This window comes from Numenius arquata, chromosome 7 (genome assembly GCF_964106895.1).
Source record: "Numenius arquata chromosome 7, bNumArq3.hap1.1, whole genome shotgun sequence".
Classification (NCBI taxonomy): Eukaryota; Metazoa; Chordata; class Aves; order Charadriiformes; family Scolopacidae; genus Numenius; species Numenius arquata.
In genome coordinates, this window is record NC_133582.1 from 41649200 (window position 1) to 41676314 (window position 27115).

The 27115-nt window shown below is 37.1% G+C and overlaps 1 protein-coding gene across 1 annotated transcript in view; it reads left to right on the plus strand.

Moving 5' to 3' along the window:
• Nucleotides 1-553: 553 nt before the first annotated feature.
• The window catches only part of LARS2 (leucyl-tRNA synthetase 2, mitochondrial), an 83888-nt gene continuing 57326 nt past the window's right edge, over nt 554-27115 (plus strand). The window contains exons 1-6 of the mRNA XM_074150472.1: nt 554-617; nt 2948-3198; nt 5036-5164; nt 15095-15186; nt 18704-18764; nt 25922-26011. Of these exons, the coding sequence (XP_074006573.1) occupies nt 2965-3198; nt 5036-5164; nt 15095-15186; nt 18704-18764; nt 25922-26011 (606 nt within the window). The 5' untranslated portion in view covers nt 554-617; nt 2948-2964. The remainder of the gene's footprint in view (nt 618-2947; nt 3199-5035; nt 5165-15094; nt 15187-18703; nt 18765-25921; nt 26012-27115) is intronic.

A 27115-nucleotide genomic window follows, 5' to 3' on the forward strand; every position in this document is an offset into this window, starting at 1 on the left:
AGGGAAATAAAACTACCGAAGACTAAATGCTGCTGAAACCTAGCCCTAAACTATATGGTCACCTTACAGAAGAACTGTATGTGCTGTGGAGGCGAGCAAAATTAATCACTGTGCGACTTACACAGAGATTCAACCCCAGTTCATTTGATCTTTTTATTTATTGTTCATCTCCTAGGTTTACATGTTAAATACCTGAAAGACAAAGGTACAGGTGACAAATTTTGCCTCACATTGCTCCGCACAAGACCCTTCGGAGCGCTCTTATGTGTCACTGAGGTGACCAGCCTGCTTCTGCCCCCGTCTTCCTCACCGAACGCCCACTCAGAGCTTTGTCATCGGGCGGCCTTCCTGAAGGCCGCCGTTTCGGAGGCGCACCACGCTTCCCTCCTATTCCGCCTGCCGTGAGGCCCACGGCTCAGAAAAACAGCAGATTTTCTGGAAGTTTTTTCTGTCAGGGCTGACGGACGGGGCCAGGCCTGGCCTGGCCTGGCCTGGCCGACCCCAAGCCGGTGATGGCGCCCTGACGGCGCATGCGCGGAAAACCCCACCCCCTAGACCAAGATGGCGGCGCCCAGGATGAAGACGGGAAGCTGAGGGCGCGTGGCTCCCGCGCGCAGGTAACCGTCTCCCCGGCCGCCGGGGCTCGCCTCCTGTCAGCCTCAACGGCTCTAACCGCCGCCTCGCCTCCTGCTCCTTCCTCACGCTCGCCCCCCGGCCGGCCCTTTGCCTCCGGTGGCGGCAACCGGGCGCCCTCCGCGCTTCCCCCTCACCCTCTCGGTTAGCCTTGCTGCGCCGCTGACCCGGGGCAGCCCCTCGCAGCCGGGGACCCTGTGGCCCGCGGTCCCTCCCCGAGTCGCTCGTCGCGCCGTGACCTCTCTCCCGCTCGCTCCTTCCCGCCCAGGGAGCTGCCTGCCCCCGTGCCCGCTTCTCCAGCAGCGCACTTCCCGTTCTGTCTTCAACAAAGGATTCACATGTATGTAACAGCCGTGTTTTAAAAAAGATACATATATATATATATATATGTATATGCTGAAACTCGTCTACCGTAAGAAAAGGGAAGAGCTCCTTTCTGTGGTGAAATAAAACGAGGTAACAGAAATAAGTAAGAAGGAAATAATTCATAAAAATGAGGAAAACTGTGAACTACTGAAATGTTCTTGCTAATTTGGAGCTGAGTGAGGAAGCGTAAGGTTATGGAGGGGGAGAAATGGGGTGTCTCCCGAATAACTGGTGTGCATTGGGGATCCTGGGTTCAGCCCTGGGTTTGTTATTATTACAAATACGGGAGATTAGCAACACAAAAAATTTCAAATGGAAAATGCTTGAAAGAGGCTGTTTGATAAGTAACAGAGAAAAGATGCAGTTCTTTAGATAGGTAATGATACAGGCAATGGGGGCTCGTGTGTGCACACGTGGTGAGCGTTAAGGAAGCGTAACTCCCGCTAGCTATACCGGGGACCTAATTTAGGTGCTGTAGCAATTATTTCTATTGATAATGTTGCTATAGTATGGGAAAGAAAGAAATAAAATGTTTCTGAACTGAGATTTTACTGATGTAACTCTGTAAGAAAAATTATGAACTGACTGAAATAGCTCGCTTGGTACAAGTGTATAGGCCAGAATTTGGAAAAAAAAAAAAACACCAACCTCAGAGGATAGGAAGTAACAGAGATAAATACACAAACAAGATTTTTAAATAAAGGAATTGGGAGTGAAGGTGGGGAAGGTATCTTCTCAGCCCAGGTTTTTTTTAAATGCCATATTTCCTACTGTAGGATGTAAAATCAGTAAATATCTTACTGAGACTGATCCTGAACTTGCGGACTATTTGACCTTTGTCACATATGAGTAGCTTTATTTTAGAAGCCTCACTCTAAAGCCTATGAGGAGTCTTTTAACTGGATTTTTAGTTGAAAGAGAATTGGTATCATTGCTTGACTGAGAATCATAGAATGGTTTGGGTTGGAAAGGACCTTAAAGATCACCCAGTTCCAACCACCCTGCCATGGGCAGGGACACCTCCACTAGAGCAGGTTGCTCAAAGCCCCATCCAGCCTGGACTTGAACCCCTCTAGGGATGGGGCATCCACAGCTTCTCTGGGCAGCCTGTTCCAGGGTCTCACCACCCTCATAGTGAAGATATTCTTCCTAATATCTAACCTAAATCTCCCCTCTTTCAGTTTAAAACTGTTACCCTTTGTCCTATCGCTACATTCCCTGATAAACGAGTCTCCCCATCTCTCTTGTAGGCCCCCTCCAGGTACTGTAAGGGGCTATAAGGTGTCTCTGGAGCCTTCTCTTCTCCAGGCTGAACAATCCCAACTCTCTCAGCCTGTCTCCATAGGAGAGGTGCTCCGCTCCTCTCATCATCTTGTTAAATTGTATCTTGTCTGAACAGTAAATTTCTCATGTAGTTCTTGCAGGAAACCATACTGAGGAGGAAGCCCTTAGCAAAATAGTCAGTTTAGAACATCTAGTTGAAATCTACTAATTATAGTCATCCTCCCCCATCTCTTTTCAGTGATGACAAATTCTGTAGTTTTACAGGATAATTTCATCCAACTTCCTCTTCTCCTTCTTTCATTCTAAATTTTTACTAACGCACTGTTAGCCATCTTCTGTTCAGTCAGCTGAGTTTCTTGAACCTTCAGTTGACTGATCCTGTTTCAATGGGAGATTGAATGCAAGAGTCGCATCTTTATTAGGGAAGAAATCTAACAACAGTTTTGTTCTGTGCAAGGGCCACAGTTCTCTTGGCTAAAAAAAAAAAAGCTTTTGTAATTCAAATACATGGGAATAAAATGCAAGTACCATGGAAAATGGACAAGTAGTCTAAATCAAGTTAAAATATGTTTCATAGCTACCAAATTTCTCTGTAATAGTAATTACAACTTCTGAATTCCTGTTACATATTGTAGACTGAAATACATATTTTTGTCTTTTTCAGATACCATAACTGTAAGAATGCAGTCAGTTTGTCAGAGAATTGGCGCTTGTTCCTCATGTTTGGAGAGACAACTAAATGGCTTCCTGGGACTAATTAAATGGCAGAGAAGACTAGTTCCTGCTTGTGTCAGAACTATTTACAGTGAGACGGGGAAATGGGAAAAAAGCTATGGGTTGGAGACAAGAAAAAGAGTTGAAAAATGGTGGCTCCCAAGAATAAAGGATCAGTTCTGCAAAATTTCAGACACTGATGTAAGCATTGTGAGAAATTTTGAAATTACGTTTGATATTTTTGTTTTCTCAGAATGAAATTAATTGAAAATTACTTATTACAATTGGTTTATAATGATGAGATGTATATTACATTTCAGGGGAAAATACCTTTATGTGATAGTAGATTACTAAAAACATTTTATGAAATAGGCAGAAAAATAATAAAAAAATCTCAAAAAATACAATCAGCAAAGTATGAGCTTGTAAATTTAGGAAGTGTTTAAGTAATCACTTCTTTCTTTGTATATTATACCACACTTAGGAATTAGTTATTTAAGGTGTTAAAAGAAACATTTTCTACATTCATAACTTTTGTAAACAATTAATTTTCTAAAGATCTTGTTCCCAGTGATTATGACAAGACACGCTGTGACTCATTACAATCTGTGTTAAGGGAATGTGATTTTTTTAAGAGTATCTCCTGGTTTTCAGTGACCTAGGAATAATGAGTGACTTGCAAAAAAAAAGTTGTTTTCCATGCAATAAAACATCTTGAAAACAATTGCAGTCTCAGTCTCTGACTCTTTTTGCCTTCACAATTATGCTCAGTCACATAGGTATAAAGACATTTTTGTGCCCCTTCATGTTTGTTTGTTCTTCTTTCCTAAAATTTGCCGCATCTCCAATAAAAATTTATTCTATCAAAGTGTTGAAGAGAGAAAAGGGGCTTGCTTTTTCTGAGGAAGAAAACTGAGATGAAAATGATGTGTATGCATACATATAGCAGGGCAAGCATTAATTTAGGCTTGTGTCATTCGTATCTGACAATACATGTATACATGTGTATCTCATATATATAACATACATATGCTAAGTTCTAAATAGTATTTTTAATGATATTTTCATTTTATCCTTACAATTGAAGCAAATTTAATAACATCTCACATTAAGAGGCAAATAATGTATAGTGCTGCAGTGAAGTGTTCAGTTTATTTCTAATTTTGCTATTATTGGAGAGAAGTGATAACAAAGTAGTATTTGATAAATAAGAATAGAGTTTGGTCCAGAATAGTAATAGCTGCCCGTGATTATTTTTTTTTCCTTATTAACATAAGAAAAATAATGTAGGAACTTATCAAGCATATAGCAATGATAAATTCAGTGGTAAACCGGATGTATTTGGAATAATTTATGAGAGAGATGTTTGATTTCTTTGTAACTTTTGTTAACTTACTCAAACCTAACTAAATGAAATTTTTACTTTCTTTTCACTACGCAAGAAACTGCTTGTAAGATGTCTTTGGATCTGAGCATACGTGGTGGAACTGAAGAGTTTTCTTTCAGTGGATGTTCATGCAATTGCAAATGATTGAGTTAGTCACTCAGGGAGTTACTGCAGTTCAGCTGACAAAAAACACCTGGCCCTGAGTGAGCTCCGTGTTTGTTGTAAACACAAAGTAAAACATCTATTTAACTGTTAAGAGGATAATTAAATCTGTCATGATTTCATTTTTTGGTGGGACAGATTAGGAGCACATAGATAATCAGTGACAGATACTGTGGTAGGGAATGGCGATTTGTTAAGATGCAGTTATGTTAATGTATCTTTTGTTGAGTAAAAATTGGTTAAAAGCAATTTTCAGGTGTTATATAAATACCAATATAAATTTATGAGATGGCAGCAGAGTCTGGTGAAACATCTCCATTTACAGCCCCAAAAAATTTGATCCTAGGAACTTTTTCAGTACTCACGTGGATCAATTCAGCAGAACTTTGTGTTTTTTCGTGGCACTGTGTAGTTTGTAATGTGTGCATGTATTTATTTAAGTTAAATGCTAACTCATGTAGTTATAACTTTCTAAAAATTTCTTTCTAGAGATCAAGACCAAAATTTTATGTGCTTTCTATGTTCCCATATCCTTCTGGAAAGCTTCACATGGGCCATGTTCGTGTCTACACCATCAGTGATGCAGTAGCTCGGTTCCAGAAAATGAGGGGGATGCAGGTAAGAAAAGATGGGCAGTAGGACTGGGTGTTTTTTTGATGTTTTAATATCACAGGTGGTCAGGAAATTAGTGTTTTCCAAAATTCATGAAGGTGAAAGCTTAGTCAGAATATATGCTACAAATGCATAGATAATCACCTGTGGAGCTTTGAATATTGACATTTGAGACTTTTTAAAAACAAGGGGTATTCAGAACTTACAGTTGATAACAAATCTTTAGAAGCTGTCTCAAATGATCCAGCTGATGCTGTACCAGCTGCCTGAATCTATGGCATAGTGTCAATGAGACCTGTGGGCCACAGCATTTCTATGAGAGGAAACTGAAGACCCTACTGCCATCTAGGTGGGACCATGGGGGCAAGAAAAGTGTAGCTGGCACGAGAAAACACACGCCAAAAATCAATGCACCTCTTCTGCTCCTGACAAAAAGTTGATGTCCTTTTTCTGTCTTGGAGGGACATCCTGTTCCTCTGTGCCAGCTTGGAGAGAAACTTGTTCTCGTGACTACTGTATGAACGGGGTGTCGTCACACATCACATCACCTGGCTGTAACTGTAGGAGTTTCTGTTATGCAGAAGCCCTTGGCTTGCCTACTTTAGCCTTGCTCATACATACAAAACACTGTCTTCTGAGGGTTTTGGTCTACGAGGTAGGCTAAGACAACTACTGGCCACATCTGCAAGGAGAAATCATACTTCCGTTCTGCGTTCCTTTGTTTTCCGGGCCACCCTATGCCTGCCATCATTTCTCCCTCGCTCCCTTCTCTCTCTGCGGTAGGTAGGTGTAGCTGAGGGCCTAGTCCCTGCTGTCTGCAGGTGGGATCCTAGTTGGTGTTCTGCAGTAAAGACTGGTGGATAAAATTTGAAGGATGTGAGGAAGTTGTGGGGGAATTGTGGTCTGAGTGACAGCTATATCAAGGGGGAAGAAGTCATTTGGTAGGGGCAACATGTTAAGAACCTAGGAAAAGTTGGGAAGGAGGAATATGGAAAGAGAATACCCAATTTTAGGGTAAGGAACAAAAGAAAAGAAGTAGACATAGGCAATAATCTAGGATAAGACTTGGAAAAGAATTCTCTAACGTACAAAAGAGAAGGAGCAGTTCAAGAATATAGGAATTAGACCCTCAAAAGAAGAATACAAAGAAGATGAAATGGAGAAATAAATGTTAGTTGCTGGTTGTGGTACTAAGTGCAATTTCCTTGCTACTTTCCTTGCTAAGTGCTGCAGAAGTGTAGTGTTTCCTGGATTTATCACCATCCATGGGACTCTTAAAGGTATTGTCACTGAATTATTCAGTGTGCTGCATTTCCAAATACTATGTATTTTATGCCAATGATGAACATACTGTGCTATTGCTTTACAGAAAGGCATTCTTATGTTTTTAAAATTACAGGAAAAAGAAATAACTAACTTAGACATTAAACGAGAAAAAAAAAAAAACAGTATCTGTTGTAATACTAATCTTTCCTAACTCCTTTGAATGACCAGAACTTAGATCTCATTAAAAGACTTGAGCCAACTGGGCTCTTCTAGGGACTTTTGATTCTTGCTTGATGTTAAGACCACTGGAGATGTTATTTCAGGACCTAGCTTGTCTCTCATCAATAACAGTGGAGGTAACCACTGAATTTCTGTTCAGAGAGATGAAAACTTCTGCCAGGTAAAATAAAGGGAAAATAATTGTCTACATCTAGTAGGATGCTGTAGGTGTTAGCTTTTGAATACAAGGGGAGTAAGCACTTTTAGTAGAAACTTTTGGAGAAAATGAAAAGATAATAGAATTGCAATGAAATACAAAAGCTATTGTGAAAGCAAGTTTTCATTTCCACGATTGCCTGTTTTTTCCAGAAAAGTTCTGAAAGTCTTTTAAAGTTTTTAAAACTTGCATTTCAGTTTATTTGAAGGGTGAGTGCCTGTATTCTATAAATACATGTATCTTCTGTTGTATTAACCACTTCGAACATCTATTTATGACTAAAGGTGGGCAGCCGAAGAATTTAACCTTCATGTATGATTAAGAGACTTTAAGATCTCTCAAATGATTTTCTGAGTATGTCAGACTAAGAGCTATTGTGTTAGTGATGTACATTAACTCGCTGAAACTTAGATTTACCTTAAAAAACCTTTCCTTTTTTAGCCATGCTAATTTCTCCATCGCTTAGAATTAAAGTCTTTATAATTGATTTTTTCCTCGCAATTAATTTATCAGCATCTAGATGTTTTATCTGGCCATTGTCACAGTTGTCCAATCTGTTAAAAGATTTTTTCATTGTGATGGCTGTAGGCTATGACCTGGTTATGTCTTATCATACATAAAATTTGATATACCCAAGAAAAATGTTTTTCCCTGTATTCAGGGAGTTACTGGAATTCTTCAGTACATGAAAGAATGCTTTAGAAATGAAAAAAAATTAGTTGAATAATTTAGAAGTTATTGATTTTTTAAATATTTTTTTTCTGAAAATTCAGCATGTTTGAAAGCTCAGGGACTGCTATTTTTTCCCAAGTTAAAATTCTAAGTAGAATTGAAAGCATTTCAGGTATTCAAGGCAAGTGTAGGATAAGATTTTTGAGTAGTAATTGCTTCCATCATTTCCAAACCAACAAAAAGGAAGAATCATTGAAAAAAATCTTAGGAACTATATCTCTACGTATAGATACAGACCTGACCTTGGTTAGCAAGTCATAAAACTGTGCTAGAAGCAATACAGGTAGGTTGAAAGTGTTTGTAAGGCGAGGAATGATGGGCTGTTACCATGAAAAATAGAGGCAAAACCATTGAGACTTAGAGTTCCCAGGAAAAACTTCAGACTACAATGTATATTTGTTGTCTAATAAACAGTAAGGGAAAATGTATATGGTGTGTACATAGATGACTAGTATGTATGGTTGAGTTAGAGAGTAAAATATATTGAGTAAGTTGGAGATATTTTTCTTAGGGATTGCCTTCATGAGAAAATAGTAAATCAGTTCTATATTGCTTTAATCTGAACAGGCAAGAATTGTGTTATTTATTATAATAGTTGAGAAAAGGTAAGCTTGAATGCTTATGGGATTAGAACTCCTGTAGCAAATTGGAACCATTCTTTGGAATGCATTTGTGTAATTTCAAACTACTGGGGGTAGTTTGAAATCTTAACTGGAAAAGTGTTAAATCATTTGGATGCTGTTTTTTTTTTGTTTTTTATAAAATGGAACATTAATGTTTCATTTTTTCTAGCTGGATAGGATCTGATTTTATTTCAATTAAAATATTCTAGAGATATAATACACACTGAAATCTACAGGCATTTGCCAGAAACCTGTACTTCGCCAGCATTTTAAGTGGGAAAATAAATATTTGCTGCTCATTTTCCCCCCCTTGTTTTTGGAAGAAATACTGCTTAACATAAAGCTGTAGATAATATTGGTGACTACTGACAGTGAAAATGGGCAATCAAATAGATTACCTAATGAGCAGCAGCCTTTTCTTCAGTACATGACTGGCTGGTCATTTATTAAACGGTGTGAAGGGGTGGGATTTAATGCAAGAGTAACATTGCAATAGGCAGTCACTTTTTTAGATGTACTGATGGGTGATAAGCTTCAGAGTTTTCGGGAGGAGGTGCGTGAATGTGTGTATTGCAGTACAGAGTTTGTATCGATACAGGACCAGCACGTTGATTGTGCCAATGGGTGATGAAGTCCTGTTTGTTTTACCTGAAGATCTGACCAGTGAAGCGTTGTCTTGTTCCAACACTCCTCGAGTACCTGTAGGCAGTGCATGAGAAACAAACTCTGTCATGCACTTGGATTAGGTTGCTGGGTAAATGATTTATAGAGTACATCTGTTGTAAGATAAGTTGTTTACATTCTAATTACTGAAGATGAAGTTTGAAGTCTTTCCGTGGGAGCTGTAACCCATATAGATTACTTAGCATGAATGCAGTAAGCTAGTCTCTTTTGAAAATGTGTTAAGGATAACATTTTTCTTGAAATGCAATTAAAACAATGTTTGTGTATGGAGAGTTCTAGTCACAGATCTTATTACAAATGTATTTCTTTAAAAATGCTATGAGAAAGTAATTTTTATATTTTAAATTACAATTTTGTATGTATTAGTAAACCACTTCAGAACTAAACTGTGAAGTTTCTGGTTGTGTTTTCTCTGTAAATTTACATGCATGTTGCGAATTCAAATGTATGAGTTTTGTAAGAAGTTAAGAGATTTTCTATTCATTATTTGAGAGTGCTGTGTACAAATTATAGAGATATTCACGGTGATTTTCACCATGGCAGATTTCCAGTCTGCTGCTGCTTGGGGAAAAAGTATTTACCGTTGCTTTATCATGCTATCATTATCATGTCTTTGATGAATTCCAAGGTGGATAATATGTGCCTCTCAGAGGACTGAGAATAATTCCCTTAGCAATCAGTAAATAGAGAGTGATTCAGTTCAATGGTTCCTGTGCTATCTTTTTAATAAAATTTTGAATTGTAATTGATACTTCAGGACAGCGAGGCTGTCCTATGCAAGTTGTGCAGAAATGAGAATGATCATTGGACAATTCAGGATGAAATCCCTCTATGCTAGAATCAGGTTTCTTAAACTGCTCCTGATAGGTGGGATAGGAATATTGTCAGTGGTATTTCCACAATATCGCAAAATGACTTAAAGAACACTTTCATTTTATCCAGAACATCTTTTTTTAAATTGGATGTATTTTCATTAATTGTTTTTCCTTTCATCAGTGAATCTTAATACTCTTGAAATTGCGGAAGTGGATGGTATTAAGAAAGGCAGGCAAGTTTTAATTAAAACTTTGTAATGAAGTTATCAGTAGGTTGAATTATTTCAATGCAGTTCCATTTTCTGACCATCATTAGCTGCTATTCTCCACCTTTTTTTGTGTGTGTGAGCCTGTTGTGTCCTTCTGCCAGGTTATTTTCTGTGGTATAAACCAAGTGGAAAGTATTACAAGTATCCCCTACGTGAATTGAATCTTATAAAAATCTACTTTTCCAGTAGCAGTGAGCTAAGTGTTAATTAGCTCAGTCTGTTTCATTTTAAAGAGAGAGAAAACGAGATATTATTTTAAATTCAATTATGTTATACAAGAATGTGTGAGATGAAGGAGGTGTGACACCTTTGTTTTCTAAATGTTTGTAGTAGTGTGTGGATGTAGAATAATTTTTTGTATTTTATATCTTGTGAGAACAAGAAATAAATGAGAGGATTTTAAAGCAGAGTTATGTTTTGATAGAAATCTGTGTGGGTTGATTATTTTTTAATTTGAAAGTGCCTTATCAGAATGCAAGTATGCAGCATTCTGTTGCAGAGAATCATTGAAATAGTCCTTGCTGGAATGTACCTGCTAGTCAAAAATTCATTATTTTAATCTATTTCCAGGTGTGCCTTGTCTGCTTTGGGTTTTTTTTGTTTGGTGGTGGTAATTTTTAGCTGTTGCGTAATGGTGTTTATTACCTTGTACACTTAAAAGACAATCTAGGCTGCATTCAGGTGGAGATCTTATATTTAAAAGGTGTTGTATCTGTAATCTGTCAAAGTACAAATCAGGTTTCCGACACGTTCAGCCTAATTGTAGGCAGCCAGTGGAAGGAGCCCTCTCCAACTGCGTGTCCTTACTGTCTCACTTGTGTGTGGTTGCACATTGGTGAGACTAAGTGCAAGGAGGATGACAGAAAGTTGCTGCTGGAGCGAGGGGTGTTTTCTGGCAGCTGGAACTCGTGACCACAAATCACCTATTTTGTTAGCCTTTTTTGGTTAGTTCATGCTGCATGTGTCATGGGGCTATAACTAGAGACAGGAATGTAGACTTTGCTGTATTGATTCAGATCACTAAATCTGTCAGCAAACCTCTTCGTTTTCATTTTTGGCTCTCTTACCGCACATTCTCTGAACTAAATAATGTTTATTTACAGGCATTTTTGACACCGATTCTGCTGTCTTTCTTAAAATTTAGAATGCATCGGTCCAGATGTAAGAAAGATACATCAACTTCCTGGTCATAGTCTTGAGACATATCGAGCCCATCAGGAGAGCAAACAAATTCTTTGTTTTCCTACAAACATTAAGGAAGCTTCACTGAGTCGTCTGTCCTAGTTATGTTGGTGGAGGCAGAGAACTGAGTGTTATGAGATCATTGTCAGCTTTGTGTTATATAGTACTTACTGATCTCGCCTACTAATGTCAGTGTGATGCGCTGATTGTTACGGCAGTGAATAGATGAAAATCCTCTGAGAGGAAGAGCTGAGATCTCAGAAATGAATTAATGGACTTACTGTGTCTTCCTCTGCCTCGTCCCACAGTCTCATTAAGAGCTCTAGCTATCGTTAACAACAGATTTTTGACCATGCTGTGAAATGATTCTTACAGCGATGCTGCGAACTAATATGAAGTCGGAGTCTTTGGGATCTAAAATGTTTCAAGATGCAATTGTTTTCCTTTTTAATAATCTTCTCCTGAAAAGAACGCTTAGTGCGGTAGTTACCAAACACTTTGTTCCTCACACACTAATAAATCACTTCCTTGCAACTTCATGGTCTTGTGCAAAACATAGTATGTTGAGTTGTTGAAAATGCCAGTCTTCCATAGCTGACCTTACCAGATCATGTGAACTTCTGAGGGTCTTAACCCCTCTGTGTTCAAGACCAACCAAGTAGTTTTAACCAGGGAGATTTTACCTGTCTACTTCACCATGAAGACCAGAAGCTGCCTTTGGAGATAGTACTGGCTTCTGCTGTCATAAAATGACTGTGAAACTATAGCCTGCTTTCTTTTACCAGGTGTAGGCATCCTCAGACTTACGCAGGCCTCCTCTCTTGCAAGATATGTTCATTATTTGGTTTTCTTTGTCCCTGCGGCTTAGAGAAAATACTGTCTGTACTGAGAAGCGATGCTTGGAGGAACGGTCACTCTAAGTGAGCAGAGTTGATCCCTCGGTTGCATAAGGTTTAGAGGCTGCTGTCGGAAGCAATCAAGTCAGCATTCAAGAAAGTGGATGACTTCTTTTCTTCTGCTCGTCTGTAATGCTGGAGGGAGCAGCCATGTTTTCTACCAGCTAGGGCCTATGACGAATCCATCAAGGAGCTGCAAGGAATACCCTTTGCTCTTCAAAATTGCTTTCTTCCTATTTTTTCTTTGTTTTGAACAGTCAAACTGTTCCTTTAGCCTTCATGCCAGCTTCTGACATGTTAGTAATATGTTTTCTTCTCCCCTTCCATGTCTGTTGAGATTTTTGATGTTTTTCAGAACTAGATAGTTAATCTCAGCCTTGTGTTTTATGTTGGCTAAGCAGAGTTAAGGTGTAACGCCAAGAGCTGCCTGGAGACTGTGGCATTTTAACTGTAGGTACGTAACATACATTCCAGCCAGAAGAAGCTGACCTATTGTTTAGACAAATGCATTTCACAAACCTTTCAAATCCATTCACGGTAGAGAAGTAAAAGAGACAATAAACTTGAAATCATTTTCTAAACCACTGTGCGTGTTACATTCATCTCTATAGCAACTACATAAATAGATCTATCCTGGAGATTAATTTGAGGATATTTTTAATGTCTCTTTAAATTCAGGTTTCTGATTGAAACTTGAATTAGCTTATTTCTTCAGCCCTTTAACTGGAGGAATGCTATTGGTTGTTAAATTGAACTGTCTTTTGAATGTGATAAGTGAATACACTGTATGATATTTTTAATATACATGCTAGAATTGGGAAGATCTGCGTGAGCAGATAACTCCTGCTAGCGCTGATGGTACAGTGATAAAATGTCTGCACATTAGCTGTCTGGGAGCATCAGTCAGCCCTTTTGGGGAGCTTGTAGCCAGTAGTGAAGCTGTTCTTCCCACATACTTTTGCTCTTGAGCATGAGAAATGAGATTGTGCCTTGCTTTTGGCTGCTTATCTATATAGCCAAGATATCTTCAGAAGCCAAATTTTACAAAAATTAATCAGGAGTAGTTTTTTTAATCTCACTTTATGTGCATCAGTTTATAGTAAAAGAAGGTGTTTGTAGGGATGCAAATGTAGGGCATTTGTCTAAAGAAACAGTGTTTAAGTGAGAGAAAATACGTATTCTACATGGACAAAAAAAAAAGGTTCATGTGATGATTTCTGTCCAGAGCCAGGTGATCGGCAGTAACGGTCAAAAAGAGCTCAGCTGCAGAAACTAATATTTATTGTGTCCTTAAAAAAAAATCTGTTGAGATTTGGAGTTTTTGTAAAGTTTACCTTTTTTTTTACACACCCCCCCCCCCCCCCTTTTTTTTTTTCTCTTTTATACCAATGTTTTTGATTTCTGGCAGGGGGAGGGAGAGGAGAAGGGTTGGGAGAGCTGGGCTTCAATGGGGTGTTGGCAAGTGGTTTGGGCTCCAAACAAGATTTTCTATGTTACGCTTATAGTGTGTGGAAGTGGGGAGTTAGGAAGTCGGAATTCTATATTTTCTGACGCTGTGATAGGTGGAATAATAATCTGTTTGATAATGGGGGAAATCTGTAACACAGAATAGCATTCCTGTTTCTGTTAGATTTATACATCAAAGATGTGCTGTGCATGGACCCTTACTGTACTGGCTTGAATCAGAGTTGATCACAGTTTATTACCTTTGGTTCTGTTGCTGCACCAGCAGAGTAATGATATACAGCAGGTTTAGTTTTAGCTCAATATTGAAATCGAGAGCACTGAGGAATCACATCTGTGAAATTCTGTTGCTTTTACACTGAGATGGTGCCTAAGGCACCTTTATAAACAGTTCCATAAAATTTTTTATGAAAGAATCCAGAATGAAGTCAGAGCATTGAAAGATTGTGGCAAAGAAGAATAAAAATAATTTAAACCAGTGACAAAAGTAGCTCTTAAGCTTTGGAAACAAACAGCTTTTTCACACGGAGGTAGCTTATGAGATTAGTGTTGCTGGGCTTGCTTTCTTACTGCTTGTTTGCTTACATGCCACTGAAGAACAAATTCTTTATATAAGTACATGTTTCAAGGGGTAAAAATATTTATTCTTTTCATTCTTACAACCTTTAAAATGTTACTCAGTCATGTTTTGCTGTTGTTAAACTTGTGTAACTTTAATCATAATTATTGAATTTATAGCATATTTGTAAGAAATAGGATTGGTTTATCAGGTACCCAATCTGTAATTGTGTTTAATGACAGCTTCTTAAGTAGTGGTTGTTCTTTCCGTAGTTATTAAACAAGTTTTTGGATACTTACTGTGTTGCTAGATTATTTTTCTAAATAATTCGCATGTTTAAAGGAAAGGTATATATATACTTCAAAAATTGTCTATCATTTTTTGTAGTAGACATTTTTTTCCACCTTTATTTGAAGTCTTGAAATACAATTTTTCACTCTGCAGACTTTTTAGTAAAATTTGACTAAAACTTTCCTCCCCCATCCTCTTAATTTTATCTGTTGGATTTAAGGTTATCATAGGGTATTTTTCTTCTTTTCTTCAACAAAAGGAAAAAAAAATAGTAGGCTACACATCAGCTACAGTTCTAAAATTGTTGGTTGAATTAGTTTTGCTTTCTTGCTTATTCTCCTTCTTTAGGATGAGTATTTGATTCTGTTTAGCAGTAGCATCAACCGCTAACTTTGGCTACCACACAAATCTACAAAGGATTGATTTTTGTCATTGCTAACCTGGTATTGAAATAGTCATGAAGATTTATTGCATAATACTTTAAGCTCCCTCTAACGTTGCATTGTAGAGAGCAAATATACAATATTCATCTTTTAAAACAGACCTAGCCATAGTGGGCGTGTTTTGAAGAGGTTCACTTCAGACAAAGCAAATGCTGAAATGCAAAACACCATTCATTATTTGGATCAAAGCACCAATTATTATTTAGAGGCCTGTGTGTGTTGTTGATGCCATTCCAGCCAGTTATTTAAGACTCTGTTTTTCCTTTTTGCTGACAGGTGATAAATCCAATGGGATGGGATGCATTTGGTTTACCAGCAGAAAACGCTGCAGTTGAACATGGGCTTCACCCTGCAAGCTGGACACAAAGGTAGTTTTTAATGAATTTAAGTAATATGACATTTCCACTGTGAATACCTGTACTGTGGCCTCCATAAACCAATAACACAGAGCAAAATGAGTGTAGAAATAGAAGAAAGACAGTACAGAAAAGAACCAGGGTTATTTGCCAGTGTTTTATGGGACTGTGCAGATGATTCAGTTTCGAAAGACAAATGTATCAGGATGATTTTCACGGTTTTCATCTCAATTACTTTTAACTTGTAAAAAGGTAGAATATTGAAAGAGTGACATTTCCCAAACACCCAAATCAGTGAGTAAGAAATAAATCAGAATTTCATTATGGTGAGTTAAATCTTAGTACAGAATACACAGTTGAAAATTATGAGCTACGTGGTTTAATTTAATAGCGGTGTTCAGTACCATGCAAAAGAGGAAGAAGATAGTTTTTTCATTTGAGACTGGGTCTTGGAAATAATGATAAGCAGTCATTATTGCTTCTGATTTCTGTGAAAATTTTGGGCTTTAGACCACAGAATTGGATGTTATGTTCCCCAAATATTCTTTAAAATTAGTAGAAAATTATATAAGTAAACATTGATTTCTATAAATTACTCGGAAACCACTCTTCTTAAGTGAAGCTGTTTGTTGTGCTCTGGGTGCAGTAATCTAGCTGTAGTATCTTTTTGGACCTTGATCCATTTCCTCCTTTGATAATGCTGTTTCTTTTAAGTTTTTTTCATGTTTCTGGTCCCATGTTACAATACTTGATACTTTTCCAGATTAATATGATGGCAACTGATTTCACTTAAGAATAATGCATGAGTTCACTACACACAAATTATGAGTTATTTATGCTCATTTTTTAAAATTTCCTTCATGTATGGTTTAGATGAGAATATTTGTGAAAACCGGTTGCCATCCAGACACAAAAACCTGGTTTTGTTCTTCTGAGAGTCTGAAACATCACTGTGCAGTGTGTTGCGGGATATCAGTTATATTGTAGTATGGTCAGTAAATGGATGATTTCTGTCTTCCTTCAATAAGCCTACTGAAACTCAGCTGTAAAACAAATCTACGTACCTGTTACATCTGAGTGCCTCGTTTTTAACTCGATTATGTTGATGGGACTTTCACCACATAGGGCGTTACTGTGATCCTTACCTACATGACAACTGAGGCACAAAGTGAAGGTTGTCGTTTTGAGACAACAAGGCTGACATTAAGTACTTACTGACTTAGAAGGGTTAGTGTTTTCCCCTTCTCTCTACTACGTGGTCCATCCTCACCAATTGTACTGGCTTTGGCACTCGTAGGACACCTTGTTGAACTGACTCAGCTTGCTAACTCAGCAGAAAGCCATTCTGCCAGCTGACTGAGTTGAACTGGCTCAACAGAAAAGCAGTGAGCATGTGGGGCAGAGAGACTGCAATAGCAAAGTGCCGTTTCAGCTTGGCCTGTCTCCTCTAAGCAGTTTGTCAGGGTCGTACCAAAAAGTGTGGCACAGCCTGAGCTGAATCTCTTCTGCTACTTTCTGTGCTATTCTGTTGGGTTTTTTTCTCTTGTTAATAGGTACATACTGTTCCATACACTTGAAGCAGTTCAGCTGGTAGTTACAAGTGCAAGATGTTTTATACTGGAAGAAAAATTTGCTTTGAAAATTTTTCTTTGAAAATTTCCTTAGAACTGGAAAGAGTGATTGTCTAGTTTTTAGAGTTAGATAACAATATTATAACAACAAACTAAGACAAGTTAGCCCATCATTATTGGGACTGATTATAATAACATCCAAATAGGAAAATTAATTGCATACTATTTTTTTTTATTATGCTAAGGAACGGAGTTAGTTCATCAAAGGGAGACTTTAAATTCTGTCCACTGAAGTCATTTCTGTCCTCTGTTTTCTCCACTGTCCCTGTCCTGAGTGTTTCTCACGCCTGCAGCAGGGATGACTGAACTGCATGTGAAGCTGTGATGGTGTGATAGCAACCTGATGTGTTTTAGTCATCCCTGGAGCAGAGCCAGTCACCCATGTAAAAAAGGAGCGCACTGTAAGCATTTCAGTGGGCTTCATTCAGGAGTGAACAACCATGTTTCAGAGCATCATAATTTTCTGAAAAGGTGATTTAAAGTGAGCTCCAATTGGCTAGTACTTCTTATATTCTCAAAGTCAGGAAAAAAACTGTAAAACAAATTGAAGATAGAGTTACTTATACAAAACACACGGAAATGTTTGTTAGTAAATGTTAGTTAGTGGCAGAAACTTTGCGAAAATACACTCAAATTTGATTTTTTTTTTTATTGGTGCAGCTCATTTTGAGTGGGACTTTACTATAAGCAGTACTGCTAAAAGTATAGTTTGTCCCAGTGGAAGCTGTGAGTCCATAAGAGGATTTGCTGGTATACCCGTACTGATAGGACCTTATTGGCAGACCTTTTCTGGTGTCACTGGGGCTCTGCAACTGTTAGTGCTGGATACTTGCATCACTCAGTTGTTCAGCAGGGCAAGTTTGTTCTGGATCAGAGTTAAACGCTTGGTTTCATGACTGTCAAATTAGTCACTGTGGGAGGATAGATGATACTTTATCTGACATAATGCATTTTAGCAGAAAGTTAAAAGTCTGTAAGAAATTCTAAGCAATTTTAAAGTATGTGAATGAATTCGTACCAGGTCACTAGTTAATATAGTATAATTGTAGGTATTTTGGTAGACTGTATTTAGTGCATTTTCAATCTAAAACTTCACTGTATATTCTGATGTATCTTGTTTTACAGTTTTAAAATAATCCATCCAAGGTCTAGCCCTGCCATTTCACTGTTGACTTAACTTAAAACTGATAAACTTATCTATGACTGTGCTGCCACCAGAAGTTTAGGGGTTCCTTGTCAGCTCCCTGGATATATGTTCCCACCACCTCTTCTGAGCTGGCTCAGATGTTTTTGCAACCACAGTATTGGTTTGTTCAGCCTGTTGATCAGAGGGAAGCAAGAAAACTGGTGGGGTTTTTCTGAAAACTTTTTGTAGGACATGTCTACGGTTGAATGGGTAAGCTGATTCAACTCATCTTATAGCACACAATCACCAGAGCCAAAGCACAATACATCCAGGATGGCATTGCCAAAGTAAAGCAGAATTAAGCTGTTTGCAAAAACATGTTGTACAGCATCATGAAGATTTCAGAGAGTTCTTTGGCTCAACTGCAGTAAGGATGATTAAAAATAACACAAAGTGATGCTTCAGGAACGTTTCCATCAAACTGCAGCACCATATTTGCTTTCCAGTTATGCTCAAATCAAGAGAAGAAAAATCATTGTCTTGTGCACACAGCCATTGAAATTGAACCAGAATACACTAGGGACTTTTAAAATTATTACTTAAGATGAGTATTCTGATAGTTCCACGAGTTTCACTGTTCATGAGATACTAGTGTTTAGAGGTTAACTAGTGCTTTTGATTTCTCAGAACTTTATAAGCACCTGATTTTACATACGATCTCATGATAGAAGTATTTTTAAGTTAATAAATTTTTTCATTTTTTATTTTGCAGTAATATTCAACACATGAGGGAACAGTTTGATGCACTAGGTCTGTCTTTTACATGGGAAAGGGTAAGATTTTCTTTTTTAAGCAATGCTACTTTATTGTATGATGGAACATTGAAGAACATGGGATTTCACTATTTTTTTTATGGCAATATAGAAGTCTTTGAAAGCAACCAGTTTAAGTTGTTAGACTGTAAAATTACACTTGAAAAAAGTGGGAAATGGAGGTTCTTTCAGGCTTCTTATCAAACTTCTCTTACTTTTGACATACTGATATCACCTGCTAATCTCAAGGTTTAGGAGAATCTTTTCTTTAAAGTAATTTCAGTTTTGCATTTTGATTTTTCTCTCTGCTTTTTCATCTCTTTAAAAGTAGGAATTTTCTGTGTTAGAAGTTAGGCAGTAGTCTAAATAGATATTTTTGAAGTATCATGCCTTTGCGTTAAAGTATGTATGTTCTAAGGAATGAATTTTTTCAATGTGTATGTTTTTATAATATGCTTAAGGGTTTAGAGCTAGTAACTTGAAATGATGCTTTAGTTATGTTATTCTAAATCTGAGTAAGTCTGCATTTTCGTAGGTGTTCATATCATGACAGTTTTGGAAAATAGAAATTGTATTTAAAACGCTAATGCTTGAGAATCAAATGTTCACCTTAAAAACTTTACCAACATGATCAGACATAAGCTAATGTCATTTTCAAGATAAAAAAAAAATAATTTTTGAAGCAATTGTAAGGTTATTGCATTTACCAGTGAATCGATGTCAGTCACTACCTTTATATTCTCAGCAATAACCATTGCTTATCACCTTAATATGATTCTGAATAGAGTGATGGAGATGCTAATCTTGGATTTTTATAGCAGCATTGTAGATCTGAAAAGGAAAAAGATTAGTTTTCTGGCAGTCTGAGATCTGCCATCTCTTTTCTTTGATCATGAAGGTGAAGTTGTTTATTTGTATGTCGTACATCTAAAAACCATATTTCATCGTGTCATATATATATGGCAAGATTTTCAGTATAAGCCTTTTTAGTAAGATTTTCATTTTCCTGATAGTGAAAAGGTTGCTCTGAAAAGAAAAGGTTTGTTGTGGAAGGTTTACTGCACACATTCTTGACAATTATTTTCTTATATTTAAGATTGTTAGTATCTCTGAGATTTTCTGTATGTGTAATACAGCAATACTTCAGAAGAGTGAAGTCGTATGTGTAGGCTGTATTATGGAACACACCAGAGTTGAATGTTGCAGAGTAACTTTCAAGAAAATTGAGAAAATTCACTTCTGTATATGGACTTTTGTTTAACCCTTCCATTCTGAAGAAGAGATGGAGAACTGGCAGTACTGAAAACCATGGCAGGAAGTATAAGTATACAGGGGAAAGCAATTTCTGATCTCTGTGCCTGTTCTTTGAGGCTTACCTTCACTTTTCTAGTAAACCATGTTTTGGTTAATGAACTTTCAGAAGTCTGTGAATTCTTGTGGAAAGGGCTGTGGTGCTCTACTAAGTTAATTTGAACAGTTGTGTAATTAAAATAATTTAGAATGCTCTAAGGGCATGTAGTTTGTGGTTTTGAAAGGTAAGATTTTTTTAAAACAGCTAAAAAGTATTCCTTGAAACACAATGAACTTTAAAGTTTTCACTCCTTAGCTTATTAGTTAAGTTTTCTTGTACCTAGAAAGCCTGCCTTATTAACTGGAGTAAGAGTGACCTGAGTGGTAACCATTAGAAATAGATGTTTATTCATTGCAAAAAATGTATGATGCCTGAAATATATCTGTATTACATGATCTCCAAATGCATGGCTATTTGAGCTAGCCGTGAAGGAACTACCTTTGGAAGCGGAACAGCTAAGCTGTGGCAGAGTGTATTTTCCAGGCTGATAAAGCGTGCTTCTCTGCAAGGCTAATTAGCCTGGGCAGAGCATCTTACTGCCTTGTCTGCCCTGCTTCTGGGCTAACTCAAGCATCTTGGCCCAGTAGTGCACTTCGCTGCACAGGTACTTATCTTAAAAGTGAGGTAAGGGTTTTTTTTCTTATTATTCTGTACTTGAATGGCACTAAATCAGTAGCTTACAAAATACTGTAACAATGCAAACAAACCTACTAGCATTAGTGACTCCTATGAAAAATACAAGAAAAACGCTTTTTGTATGGGTTAGTTTAATTAACCAAGACTACTGTACAAAACAAGAGATTCTTTTTCATTTAGTTGCATTGGTGTTGCTTAACTATGCTCCTTCATTGTGCTAGAGCATAGTACGTAGGAAATACATGCTAGAGAGAACCCATTCCCTTACCTTAGACCCCCGTTTTACTGTGCAGTGAATTGCCTTTTTAAAGTGCAAACCTTTTATGTTAACTGTCCTCTGTGGCCAGCTTAGAGTATATGCCTAGATGATGTGAAGAAAACTTCAGTAAATTTTACCATTTTACAAATGTTAAGGGAAAAGAAAAGTGGGAAAATAATAAAAAATACATTTTGAATACCTAGTGCATGTAGCTGTGCTGAAGGAGCTGACTACTTATAAAGTCATGTCTGGTGTTCAAGAAAGTCCTGTCCGGGAATATGAAGGCTAATTGTAGTTTTATTGCTTGGTAAAATTATGATGAACAAATCCCAGTGCACCTGGGATGCTAGAAGTTTCCTTTTATTTATCTGTGTTTTTTTCATTGCTCTGTCTGTCTTACAAATCAAAACGCAAAAGTATTTTTATGTTGTAGCAGTCAATGAAATTACTTAACCACTAAGGCGCCACAAATAAGGCATTATTGAAGGCTAATTAGATTACTTCAGAAAGCTAGATTACAAAGACACTTGAAAATTACTCTCCTAAACAGAAAAGTTAAGCAAACTAAAAATGTAATTAAATGCATAAAATAGATCTTTATTACTTTGCTTTAGCATAGTTTTGAATACTGAGTGATCTGTTATGTTTTCCTCGAAATATGTATATATTTTAAGTGCCTCAAGTGAAAGAGGTAATATTTTTAAATCACTTTGAAAATGGTGTGATTCTGGGGAGAGATTTTTTTAAAATAATAAAGAAGAGAGAGAACATTTCTATTCTGAACATTTATGTTTGTCAGAGCCAAGGTTAAAAGCTGCAGTTTGAGAATGAAAGAAATGTCTCTGAAAGACATTAAAAACACCTGGAAAATAAAAAACATTGTGGTTATGTTTTGTTTTTAAGATAACAGTAATTTGGGCATTCCTGGTGATCAGATTTCTCCAAAATATTGTCCCAGATGGCATAGCAAACTGCCTGCCACTTCTTTTAAACACGATTTTCAGGGGAATTAGGCAGTATCATTTTCAAAGATTCATATAATCAGCCACAAGAAATGGAGAGTGTGTAACATTTTTTCTTTCTGCTGAGGAGTGCTGTCAGGCTGAATGCACGTTCCCAGTAAGCCATCAGTTCACCACTGTATTATCAAGCTGTAACTTTCTTCTAGAAGGTAGCTCCTACTGCCAGTATTTTTTAGTCTAAACAATTCCTGTATGCCAAGTGACATAATTTTTTGCATAAGAGTAATGTTCCCCTTCTGCTTTCTACGTTAAAAAAGATGAAACCTTTGGTAGATTTTCTTTGTGTGGGGTTTTTTCTGTTTAGTTTTGAAGTTGTCGTTCTCGTGCACTGCCTGAGCATGCCTAAGACTGTAGCAGTAGCTAAAGGATTACCTATTAAATTTTCTTTTTACCCACATACCAGTGATAATCAGTCACCCTACTTGTAATGAAATAAAAAAGGAAACCATTGATACAAGGCTACGTTTTTGCAGGAAAGATATTCATGCTCTAAAATGTAGGCACTGCGTGACGTTTGTATTTGTAGCTTAGAAAGCATGAAACTTAAGGGACTTTGAAATACAAATATTGAAATGAATTTAGAAATGTAGTTTGGTTTAGCTCTAAACACCTGAAAGTCAAATAATTGTACTTCCAGATGAGGTGGTACATGCCCTTTAATATCAAAATAGGCAAATAATAGATTAAAGACTGTTTAATCTTCCCAAATAGATATTAAAAAAAATCTGTTCAGACTTTTTCTCCTTATCACCTTTTTAATAAGTACCACATACAACATGGGTGTCTTCAGGATAGCGTAAGACTGTGCTAGAAATAAAATTAGTAATAAACTAGGAAATTACTTCTCTCCAGTCTAGTTATATGTTATTCTTAAAATTTGGTGGATCTTACAACAAATAAACACTTCTATGCAGCCTGCAAATGTTACTTAAAAAAAAGCCATGAAAGTAGCTTGAAGATGTAGCCTTCTTAAAAAAAAACAGACAGACCAAACCAGTTTTAGGTTCAGAGCTACATATTACAAAGTTGTAAGAATGGAACAGATTTAGAACAACTGATGAATTACAAAACAAGACATTTGAAAATTAGTTTTTCTTGTATATATATTTCACCTTTGTAAAAAGGGGGTTCTGATTTTTGTGTTTATTTTAACTTTGGAGAAGATATGCTAATATCCTGTTTACATATATGTATTCTCTGAACTGCTTTATGATATGGGGTTCTGTATGTATGCTGTTATGCTAGTGCTCAGCTCACAAATGAGAAGCAGCAAGTTACATTTTTTTGGCAGGGTGGAAGGGCCCCATCGTGCTATTTTGCAAACCCTTTTATCAACCCTTTTCTGTGTTTCTGAGTTAAGTCAGTTCTGTTAATGCACTGCAAATCTTTGCCATGCTCATAAAGTATAAATAGGAATGTTAACATTCACCTTAATTTAAGCATGATAGCAGCCTAATGGAAACTTTTTACCAGACATTATTTAATCAAGAACAGTTAACTGGTGTACATGGAAAATTATTTTTCACTGTAAATCTTAATGTGCTAAATGGTAGGAAAAAAACCAAAACATTTTGAGATTGACAAGAGGTTGCTGGCTTGTCATCAGCAGCTCATTTCACTTGATAGTGATGTAATTTTTCTTTCTTTGTTAACTTCCAATGTGGTTTCAAACTTTCATGGTTATAAAGTTAAATGAGGAGCTTGAGTCATCTTTTTGCAGCCCAGTGACCACACAACAGATTTCCTCAGTGATAACAGTCTGCTGCATTTCTTTCTGAAAAATGTCACCTTACAACTTGTGAGAGAGCATGGACATGAGAATCTGTTCCCAGGAGTTAGCTTGTACCGGGTCCTAAATGTGCCCGTTCAGACTGAGAAACGTCATCTCTTTTTGTTTCGGTCCTGCCATTCAGGACCAAAAGGACAAACCTCAGTCCATTTTACTATTTTTATTTGAGAACTCACTTCAGTTTTCTTACCTGTTTGCCTGTTACTCGGATAATTTTATATTGTACCAAAAGGGATTGTGTCTCTTCGTTTGTGTCTCTGATGCTACAGTGATTAAGCTTTGATGCCTGTGGTGGCATCACACTGGCAGAAGAATTCCACTGTGTGGAGAAGCAGGGAAAAAAAATAGAAATTATTAAACGAATAGTGTTTAGTTGGAGAGATGGAAATCAGACTTCTATCAAGTGTTTTTTTTCAGTGCAGAGCATAGGGATTTAATCAAGCAACTGTTTTTCATGACTAAGTCTTTGCATGCTGTGCTGAAAACTTGCCATTAAATGTCTCTTTCTGGTCTTGAAAGCCTCTTACACGTACTTTTGAGACATATCTATTCAAAGGTCATTTTACTTGTTCAAAGCAACATTTTAGCACTGGAATATAAAGTTGTAGAAAAAGAATAAAATTTTTATGCTAAAGTGTTTCAGATGTCATTCGAGTAGCAGATGATATTGCTGATGCTGTGTGTAGTGGGAAGCTTAGATGATAGGAAAGCCTGGGTGAAAGACATTTCACATTTGGAGCTATTTCAGGTAGTTGATAACTATTTGCAAATGGAATAAATTTTATCAGTGGCTTGCTGTCAGCCCTGGAACCCTAAAATCAAGAGACGTTCTTGTTGATTTGAAGTTCAGCTTAGGAGTCATCTTCCCCTTCAGTAAGTACAAATGCGGTCAAACAGAAAGTTTGCAGAAACGTTTCTTCTTTAAACAAGTACAAGTTAAACAGGAAAGCTGTTGAGGAGGGAAATGTGATTGGTTTATTGTTACATATTTATGATATAATTAGAGCTTAAATACTGAGTTACACAGTTGTTTTCACTTTGGCCAAACTTTATGTGGGTGAAAGTGTATGTGTATCCATTGTGCCTGTAAAACACTGTGTTTGTGTAGAGAAAATTGGGAGTCTATAACCATGTAATCCTGTAGTCATTTTTACATATTGAGATGTTTATTTGAAATGCAGTTTGTTTTTTTAAGAACAAACATTTAAAATACAGATCTTTGTAAGCAGGTGGTAAGTTGGTTTTTAATTATTAGAGTTCACAAAAAACTTATAAAATGTTTGCAAGTTTAAAAAAGCTATCCATTGTGTTGTTACCTGCTGTTCTCTTAACTCCCATTCCTTCTTCTTATGTTGTCTTTTATTTTTATCTCTTTATTTCCCTCTTAGCAATCCCCCTCGTTTGTGACATCTTTCGTGACTCTTAGCTTTTTCTCCAAACGTTAACCCAGAGCATTCCCCTACCTTGAGCTGGCTCGCCTTTTAAAATGGTTTCTTATTTGACCTTTGATTGCGCGATAACCATTGCAAGTCTTTCATCTTGAAGTTTAGAGTCTTACCCCATACTCCTTCCTGGCTGCCCCGCACGCTCTATCTGTCAACGGCCTGGGTTCCTCAGTGCTGTGCTGCTGTTCTCCTCCTGTGCCGACTGCTGCGGCTGTAGGCTCCATCAGCCTGCTCGCTTCCCTGCAGCCAGCTCCCAGCTGCCTCCCAACAGCCGACACTCTCTGTTCCAGCTTTTCATTGCTGAGCAACAGAGGAAAAGACAATGTGGCAAAGATGACTTCTCCGATAGAGTTCTACTTTCTTCTAGTTTTGCCTTTTTCCTATTTAGGGAGCTGTGGTCATTTCCATTCATCTTCTGTTCTTGTATCTATCAGCATTGATTTTACAGAGTTCTTGGAATCCATGGTAACAGGGAAACTTGTCTTTGCACATCAAACCCACACAAAGGGTTTTGTGTACAGGTGAATATCATTCATTATAAACATTACCCGAAACTGCATTTATGTTTTCTCTGTGGCATATATTATACATTCCGGAGTTAATTGTTTAAATTAAAACACCGTTAGAAAATGCTAAGTATAGCTTCAGGAATTTTTATTTTATTTCATTTCTGCAGGAGGTAACTACTTGCTTACCAGAGTATTACAAGTGGACACAATATCTCTTTCTTAAACTTTTTGAAGCTGGGATAGTGTATCAAAAAGAGGTAGGTACACCCTTTCACCTTTAATAATTTGCAAGTGTGCTAACTCAAGTCACTCATTACATCAGTGGCACATTTCTGGATCATCCGTTCGCATTCATTAAGTGTTTAACTATTTATTGTGCTCTGTTGATTTTAAATCAATGCAAAATATAATGTATTTTATATATAACTGAATGTTTTACATAGGTAAATTTCATATGTAACTTACAGGAGTGGGTGTTGTAGCAAGTCAAATCAGAAATGTGTATTGTCAGTGATTTACATTGAAGTGCAGGATCAGAATATAGCTACTATTAGTTTATTTTCATGGCTTTAATATAGAATTTTCTAGGTCTTAACTTCCCTCTCATGTAAGATAAGGTGATCATGAGGAGTCTCTTCAGCAGCAAGATTATTTAACTGTATAACATTACTGTGATGCTGTCTCAGAACTGATAGGATTGGATTGGATAGTTGGAGATTATGTGCCTAAACGTCCCAATTCCTGGACCCTATTTGTGATCTCTAAAATATTACAGAAATATGAGATGCTATAAGACTATCACAGCTGTTTTTCTGTTAGAGTAAATTAGGAAAATATGACCTTATAATATTTTTTAAATTGGGCTATGTGAAAAGGAAAGAGTTCAGTTAACATCTTAAGCAAGAGGTGAAACAAAGATGTTAAAAGAGCCTTCCAAAGAACTCTCTGTATAGCCAAGGCAAAGCAGTTCCACAGTACCTGAAGAGCTACACCTAAATAAAGCTGCAATTTAGTGAATGTTTCTAACTTAAAATAGAAACTAAGATTTCTTAAATATGCTTTGACGTTTCATTTGTATTCTATAGAAACCAGGAAACCCCATAGAATATCATTAGTGATGTACTCACTATTCTCTGAACCCAGAGTAAGAGGTTGATGGTGAAAGGTAGCGTTTCGATTGGCAGGGTGTTGCTGAGCTACTTCTATTTCCATTGGCAAGATGTACTCAGAGTTTTTAAATGACAAACAGCAAAAAGATTCAATATTTGATATGTCCTAACATGCTGGGTGGGAGGAGGTGTTTCTTCCTTTTTTTTTTTCTGTAATTATTTTCTGTGTTTGTAATAAAAAAAAAAATCCCT